The following is an 8,580-nucleotide window of genomic DNA, read 5'->3' on the forward strand; positions in this document are numbered from 1 at the left end:
ACTCCTCCCTAACAAGAGCTGCAGAACACATTCTGATTTCTGATCTTATTATCTCAGAAGTTTCCTTCAGCATAAATAGCTTATTTGCCTCCCTGGCGTTTATTGTCTTAGATAAAGAGCAATACTATCCTTGCATGGTCCTTTTATCGGCTGTGCCCTACTTTCCTGGAGTAGGACAGGAGAGGAATTCTTTCCTTTCCTCTGGTTAGTTTAGGGGTCTCATCTAGCTTGAGTTCACCTTTCTCACCTAACCAGAAAAGCACAACTGTTCCAGGGCTTGTCTCACCCAGATGTTAATTCTCTTCTGATTTGCCCCAGTACGATTTTGGATTGTTACGCACCAGTCCATTTCTCAGCTGCAACACGTTGGTGACTTCCGTTCTTTCCAAATGAGGAGTCTCCAGCTTCCAGCAAAAAGTACTTGATATTTGTCCCTAACCACGTAATTACATACTACATAATTTTCTGCCATTCTGGTATCTTTGTCCTGAGGTCACCCGGTTCTCTCCATATGACGTTTGCTGTTCTCTCCCAGAGCTATGCAGCACGCTGCATAATGTCTAAAAGCAACAACAAATCCTCTGCCTGTTTCTGGAAGCTTGGGTACAGATTAGGCAGTCTAGACAGGCAATAGGAAGAAAGAATAAAGGATTTCTAAGGACTTTTCTGTATAATCCTGCTTGCAATATTCAGCTGCTCAGCAAAATGCCGGAAGCAGCATCTTTTTATGTCTTGTCTACTGATCACTTTGATAAAATTTGTGATCTTCTCATTCTCCTAAGCAGTTATTAAACAACTATGTATTTAAGTCACATAGAATTAATAAACAGCATAAAACCTGTTCAAGTGAACTTTGTTCAAATGATACCGTGAACGTGTCCCCTCAAACCAAAGGAATTCTGCACTCATTTGTTCAGACTGATGTCAGCATGTGTAAGCATTGCTGTGAGTCCTCTGGAGTCACAGTAACTGGCTTCAGAGGTGGTACTTCCCATAGCCTGAGGTTCTAGACCTTGCTTTATTACTTGATTAAAATAAGGAATTGAAAGATAAGCGGTATTTATCATCTTAGATTTGAGAGACTTTCTGTACAAATATCAATTCGGAAGGAATACAAGGTTGCTGCCTTTGAAAGACTGGGTGGCTTATCTTCACAGCTGCATGTAACTGGAGATGTGGCTTAAGAAACGCAAACAGGGATTTCTCATCCAGGAACGTGGACAAGAGGGGTCCTGCCACTGCAGCAGCGTCCTGCTCCGCAGTGTCTGGCCACCTCCGGGCAGCGCAGAGCAGCGGCCCGGGATTTCCCCTTCAGGCTGAGACCACTTAAACTGAAGGAAAGGAAAGGAAAATTAATTGCAGCAAAGGAGTAAAATAATCACCCCAAAGCCCCTTCAGTTTACAAAAAGAAGTAGCAAAGGGACATTCTTCTTAGACCGCTCTAGAGATTGAATCTGTGTTTTTAATTTCTCTGTCTCCATTCCTGGTTCACACACGCTGTTCTCAGAACATGGCCTGGTGGCAGGGAGCATCCAAGCAAGACGCAAAGCCCTGCCTTCAGACCAGGCATCCATCCAACCCTCCACCCTGAACGAGGCAAGGCAAGTGTTTAGGGGATGCAGCTGCATTTTTAAAGCATTCCAGGTTAGTATTTTAACTTTACTAACATAGAAACTAGGCTTAAGGACTTACTTCCAGGAAGCTGAGGATTGTGAGCACAGGGAAACAATTCCGTGGCCGGACTAAACTATCTGTCTCTGAGCTAGGCAGCCACATGCCTGGATACCTGCGAGGTCTCACCTACTGTGCTTACCCTGAGCAACACTCCATATTTCTGTCTGGGACAATCTGACAAGAAACATACATGGCAACATTATTCAGATCCCCTTCCCCCTACCCCCCGCCCCGAACACAGGGCACCTTTGCTTGGGTACTACCACGTCCCGCTTTGCAGCCTTTCCTGCAGGACCAGCTCTGTGTAACTTGTCTCCATTCATTCAGTGCACACAAAGCAAAGCTGGGAGCAGAGCATTCAAGTCAATTCTTAGTCCACATCATTAGCCACAATCTCTCCCTTAAGGGATATAAACTAAGGGTATCCGAGTTCGCAGCCAGCATCTTTCTGGTCCACATTTCACCTGTTCATAAAGGCAAATGCTGCACTACAAGACATGGATTTTTATCACATTCTGGATATAGCTACTCCCAGACACTGACCTGAAACACAAACTTAAGTATAGAGGCCAAAATTCACTAATTGCCTGGATATTTATGAGCAATCCTGGTGTCAGTTAAAGAAAATGCTCTGACACAAGGGAACAAGAACAACGCATATTAGTTATTTGTAGTCTCCTGGCTACGCACGGGGCTTTGCAAGCAAAAAGGCAGTGGGCCAAGTTCTCAGGAGTGCTCAATTCCCACTGAGAACCACCTCTTCTGTGGTTAGGTGGAAGTTAAACTCTGAGCTCTTTGGAAAAATGTCTCTTTAAGCAAAGCAATGGAAACTGCTCGAGTATTGAGTCCTCCATAAGCCCTCACAAAGCAGTCCAGAAGCTCAGCTTCCTTCTACTGATCATAGACACATAAAAAGACCGTAAGTAGTATTTTTATTTTTAAAGTACGTAAGGAATCTGGGATACTAAGAAACTTTGAAAGCAGATGGGCAAGTCCCTTTACCCCATCACTAGCTTCAGGAAACCCCAACCTTCAAAGCCCTGAGGCTTAAAATGTTGGAGACACTAAACAAGCAGTGGGCAATCATAATTAGCCACTCATATGCTCATCAACTTTGCCTGCACCCTCCCATGGCAGACAAACTGCCCTACTTATAAAATAACCCTTAACTGATCTGCCAGAGGCAATAAAGCCAGTCAGGGCCAGAACTGGATTAAAGATCTAGGGATTTCCAGTCCCCTGAAATACCCATTAAACTGTATCGCCCTGGTCTGTTGCCAGCTATTAGGAAATTACCCTAGCAGGGAGCATTCCAAAGAGAACTTGCAGACAGGCTCAAGCTCTCCTACAAACCGTATTAACTAAATGGCCACTTTGGCTGGGGAACAGTGTTATAAATACCCAAGCTACAAATTAAGAGCGTGTTTGAGAGCTGTGTTGTCATCAGCTGCAGCATCACCAGTACACGAGCTTACTTCATAATTAAAACCTGCAAATCCCACCCAGTGACCTGCATTTGAAGTGTGGGTCTGAGAAAGTTACTGACTGTCCCTTAACATTTGCCAGAACCAAGTTAGTCCCTATAGCATTTTAGGACACGGGGCCAGACGTCTGCCGCAAGGCCCGATTCTTGGCGCTGGAGGGTGGCACAGTGCCACGGGACATCTTCCTCCACCGGCAGCGAGCCATGGTGCGCTCGCTCTGCTTCTGGCCCCACAGGCGGGCAAGGCTCGTGGCCGTCTGTCCCTCGCTGTCCAGGCAAAGGGCTCGTGCCCCGTGGCTGAGGAGCAGCTTGATGCAGTCGCACTGGCCGGCGACAGCAGCGACGTGAAGGGCAGTCCTTCCTAGCGGGGTTTTGGAACGCACATCCGCACCTGTGAAAAATCCGACATTATCCGAGTGTCACACGGCATGCGAAAGGAGGTAATGCCACCTGCGGGCCGCAGCGCACAATTTTTTTTCTGAAGGCAGATGCAGTTTGTTTTAGTCACATAGAATCAGTGGAATTAACAGACCTGGCCAGTGAACAAATGCTCCTGCCCTTTGCTCGCGCACAGTGGGATATTCTTTGTTCCCTTCAGGGAAGCATTGTTTGCTTCACGGCAGCTCAGCATTGCCATTACTTTTGCACTAGGAGCTCTCACTTATTGGGAGATGACACTGTCCTTTAACAGGAGCAAACTCTGAGGAGGCCAGGCTCAAGAACCTGGATTGAAGGGAGCACCTCAGACAAGGTGGGATTCCCTCCTCAGCACTCATTTTCAACGATAAAAGAAGTGATTAACAGATGTCCTCTCATTAACAAATGTCTTCTCATTCAGGACAATCAAGTGAGCTGCTGACCCAAAGGACTGTCCATGCGCAAATGCAGATTTCTGGGGAAAGAAGCTCAGGTTCTATCTAAGATTATTACCATGGCTCAGGAGAAACTCCACAGTTTCAACATGGCCTCTGTGGCTGGCAACAAACAGTGCCACAAAAGCTCGGTGTGCCACCCATTTCTTTTTCTGCTCTGGTCCCAGTAATTGTGCATATGGTGTGGCGTCTGCAAAGTCCTCTGTAACTCCCAGACGGGCTAGCTGCAGAACAAACACAAACCTTTTAGTCTCTGTCGAAAGGGTAGTGTGATTCTTTTTAAGTATCAAAAAAGTCTCATATCCATACTTAGATGCTCACACATGGCATAAATCACTCCAAGATCAGCTAAATAATACCTGCTTGTTTGTTATTCTTCTGCCCCATCTTGATTCTCTACTATCTAATGATGTTTGTTCATAGCCATCATCCTTTGGAGGCAACATACATTTGGGTTTTCCTTTCATATTCATTAAGCACTACAAATTTTTACAGAAACACTTTGTCTTTGTAATCCCTGTCCTTCTCTTAAATTTGTTGGAAACTGACTTGAGATTTTGGGAAAAGAGGACAAACACAGACAGCACCAGCCATGTAAGCCCAGGTTCCGTAGGAGCTAGGTGAGACTTTGGGCCTCAATTCCAGCAGACAACTCATAAACCCTAAGCTGCCTCAGGAAACAGTCCTGTATCACACTCTTTTCCAGAAGGAGCTTTTTTTTTTTTTTTTTTTTTTTTTGTAATAAAGCTGAACACATGCGATCCAGAGTGTTGCTGAAAGGCCTCTTAGGAGCAATTTTCAGGTGCCTCATGCTGCTGTTCTTCCTAAGAAACCATTTCCATGTTGGGCTACATCTTCCACAGTGCACCATGGTTTTCTCATCTAGTGAGTGGAAACACCTTGTTAGAACAGCTGTATGGTTATTTCTTGAAAAGATTTTTGGTTTTAATTTGAAAATCAACTGTGTCAACAAGGTTTCTACAGGGCTCCTATGACAATACATTTCATTTCAAAGGAGCCCATTTGACTTTGTGGCACATCCTTCAGTTTCCTGCTCTACACTGAGTAGGAAGAATCTTTGTACGCAGGGAACTCAAAACATGAGAAGGGGATCAAAAAAACCACCAAACACCAACCCACTCACAACAAAAGAACAAACCCCCAAACCCGAAATTGCCCAGTTCCAAAGCACAAGCCGTTTGTGGCCCGGGGCAGAGCAGCTGCTTGCCAGTGAACCACAACACTACACAACAGTTAAGGAAAGGAAGAGAAGGACCCTGCGGTATCCATTTGCAGCGGCTGAGGAAACGCAGAGGAACAGAATGTGATTAGCCAGGTTGGAATTTGGCCAAGGAAATGGAGATAATGGTTCCTTATGAAAGATGCCAAAGGATATTTCATGACCACATCTGTTTGGGGCTGAAGGTTTACAGCACAAATCAGCTAGAGTACCTTGTGTTTTTGCTGAGACAACATTTCAGTCCTAAATCAAGAAAGCAGCATGCCCTCTATCAAAGCACCACAGAAGCTGTTTGTTCTGTAAAAATCAAAGCTTTCTTACTAATCAGGCTCGACAGGATCGCAAACTCAAGATGGTCCAGGAGCTAGCACCAGATAAAATGGATGAGACAGGGAATGGCTTCTGATTCTTGATTTTGGTACTGTCATGTATCAAGTCCCATTCTTACCCTGGGTCAGTACAGCCAGAGGAGGATGGACTATGAAACAGCTTCTGCCTCTGATTCTCTTAACAACAGACAAGTCACTCAGCCTCACCAGAATACACAAGAAGAGGTAATCTCAGTCTTCTAACGATGTTTTAAGATAACTAATAAAAAGACCTTGTTTACATACTACGTATTATTTCTCCTATCTATGTGAAAACCGCTGGGATTCAAGTATCTTTTGCCAAGAACACACCAGAAGGGTAAAACAGCAGGCTGCTGAATACAAAATGCAAATTAATGTTTTTTGGACACCAAGATAAGTAGGGACAAGAAAAGTAATCTGAAAAAGTACTCACATCAGCATTACAAAAGTTAGAAAACAGTGAAAAGAACTTGCACCCTAAGTGTATCTGCTGTTTACTAGTAACAGCAAAAAGAAGTCTTATTTGTAAATTGAATGGACTGCATCAGGAATTGACTACTCCTGGTTTTTGGACTACCAGCCCCCTTGAAATTACTGCTTTTGTTGTGACCTGTTACCAGCACAACTAACCTACTTAATTTCTATGGCAAGTCTCTTCCGTTAAAGATTGTCCCACACTTTGTTTTCTGAAGTCTTGCTTTACAAGAGTACTTAGACCTTCAGCTATAGGCTCTTAGCTTTTCTGCACACAATACCCCACCCATTCACAGAAGCAATGGAATCGACCTTCATAGTCTCTCCTTTTGCAGCAGCTGCCACAAGAAGCCCCCAGCCATCATGTCGCCAGACACGCATTGTGATCGTTCCACCAGGGACAATATCATTGTCCTTAAACGTAGACTCATCTGGCAGATCTACTGTAGGGAGTTAGAAAAGAACAGAAAAGCAAGTCAACACACCCTCAGAGAAGATAACAACCAGCTTAACAAAAAGTTAAGAAAGATAGTGACTGAATTTTTAGCCATGCCGGTGTTCTCTGATTTTACCACCATAATGCATCAAGGACACCCTGGCTCCCCTTGTGCCAAAGCTATGAAAATACAGACACGCTCCCAGCCTAGAAAAGGCTACACAGTGCAGTGCTCTTGGGATAACACAGTTGTAACCCACAGAAAGCTACAGGTAACGTGTTAAGTACTACGACTGTAGGAGAAACACGTGTATCCATGCACACATGGTGTCTTTATTCTAAAAAGCAAGCACCAAGTTTGTTCTATCTGAGAAAGTGAATAGTAGGAAGAGTTATTTTGTTTTGAATAGCAGACTTCAAATTTCAGTGGCCATCTCTGCTTGTTATCTCCAAAGCTCAGTACTCCAACATCAGACCTTCAGCTGATGTATGGAGAACATAAGGGAAAAAAACCACTGCTCTGCACAATTCTAACCATGGAAAGGTCGGCCAGAGCCTCACGAGGGCTGTTGCAGACTGAGGTGAATGAGCCAGGTACTGGCACTGGCTGTGGACAAGGCTGAGCAGGAATTTGGAAGTCAGTATTTGCAATCTCTGCCCTACAAAGACCCTGTTGAGCAGGGCATTGTCTTTAAGAGGCAGGCAGCAAAGTTAAGCCGTAAGCCAAGAGCTGAAATGAAGTGCAGTACAGTAAAAAGAGGAAAGCAGAAGCCTGACCTTCATCCAGAACCTAAACATAGCCATAACACGCAGGTAAAGAGACACTACAAAAAACCTCCAAGAATCCCAGAGGTTCTCACCTTCATCCAAGTAATGAAGCCGCTGGAAATGAAAGGGGATCCCAGTCAACAATTCTAAATGGGACTTAAGCTTCTTCAGAGTCAAGTCATTTTGGCATCGAGGCAGTGAAAAGATCTCGTTAGTCTCAGCTAGATGGAGCTGGACACTAAAGGTCCGCACACGCCCGGAAGGCATGGTGATGAAGTGGTTCCTGAGCAGGAAAAGGTCGTGAGACAGCTTGGTGGTGTTATAAAGACAGAGGCCTGGATCTGGGAGTCATTCCTCCCTCCCCTAGACTTTCCCCTTGTGTACAGATCCCCGTGTACCGTATGCACCTTGCAGTATCCAGGCAGCACAAGCTGACATCACAGCAGCACAGCCTGCATGTGTGACGCAGTGGCCCACCTGCACTGACCACAGAACACTGCAGAAAGCAAAGCACCAGGGTGATTACGGAAAGATTGTTGTTCCTGCCCATCTTTTGATTTTCTCTAGGATGACAAACTTCCTTGGAAGATGAGCAGTAGAGAAACAAAGTAGTAAATTGCGAAAACACCTGAAGTTGCCCATATTTTATGTTCCCGTTAAAAGTTGTGTTCTATGTTCTTTGTTAAAAGTCTAGATCTCAATCTACATGTTTAGTCCAACACATAACAAAAAGAGCACACAGCTGTTTGCGTTTCCAGTTCACTACATCAGGGTCTTGTGCCCTAACTCGATGCGCAGGGGTGGGGTTTAGCGGGGCTGCAGGGCACTGTTTATTCTCCTCACTAAAATCCTGCGGAGAAAAGAGAGGGGAGGCCAGATATTCTTTTGCAGCATCAGCAGAAGTTCTAGAGCACAGGATGGAGCAGCCAGCGAGTTTCTGAAGCAGCCAAAAGGGTGCCACGGCAGCAGAAGACAAAGAAGACTCCCAAGATGAGAAGCAAAACCAACCAGCCAGGCGTCAGTTCTTCATTTCCTCCCCCCACGCACACTCCCAAGGTCTGACAACTACACAGAGTTCATTAATGTAGGATCTCCAAGGGCAACATCACACAGAGGAAACAGTCCAGAAAGTCCTTCCGGGCTGAAGTTTGGACAGGGAAGGATTTAAGACAAAGATCTGAATGCCAGTCTCACCCAGCACACACCAGTTCCCTTCATTTAAAATACATTTGTTAGAGTTTCAGTTCTGACAGACAAATTTACTTGTGAAGCACTCTCCGTAC

General features: G+C 45.0%; 1 protein-coding gene across 1 annotated transcript; it reads right to left on the bottom strand.

Moving 5' to 3' along the window:
* Positions 1-3,264: 3,264 nt before the first annotated feature.
* Positions 3,265-7,564, bottom strand: ANKRD60 (ankyrin repeat domain 60). Its single transcript, XM_086623162.1, has 4 exons — positions 7,390-7,564; positions 6,406-6,533; positions 4,088-4,253; positions 3,265-3,548 (listed from the first exon to the last, which is right to left on the bottom strand). Exons 1-4 carry the CDS (start codon positions 7,562-7,564, stop codon positions 3,265-3,267), a joined length of 753 nt encoding a protein of 250 aa, XP_086479288.1.
* Between the last annotated feature and the right edge of the window lie 1,016 nt (positions 7,565-8,580).

Source organism: Tauraco erythrolophus, chromosome 18 (genome assembly GCF_009769465.1).
Source record: "Tauraco erythrolophus isolate bTauEry1 chromosome 18, bTauEry1.pri, whole genome shotgun sequence".
NCBI classification, from domain to species: Eukaryota; Metazoa; Chordata; class Aves; order Musophagiformes; family Musophagidae; genus Tauraco; species Tauraco erythrolophus.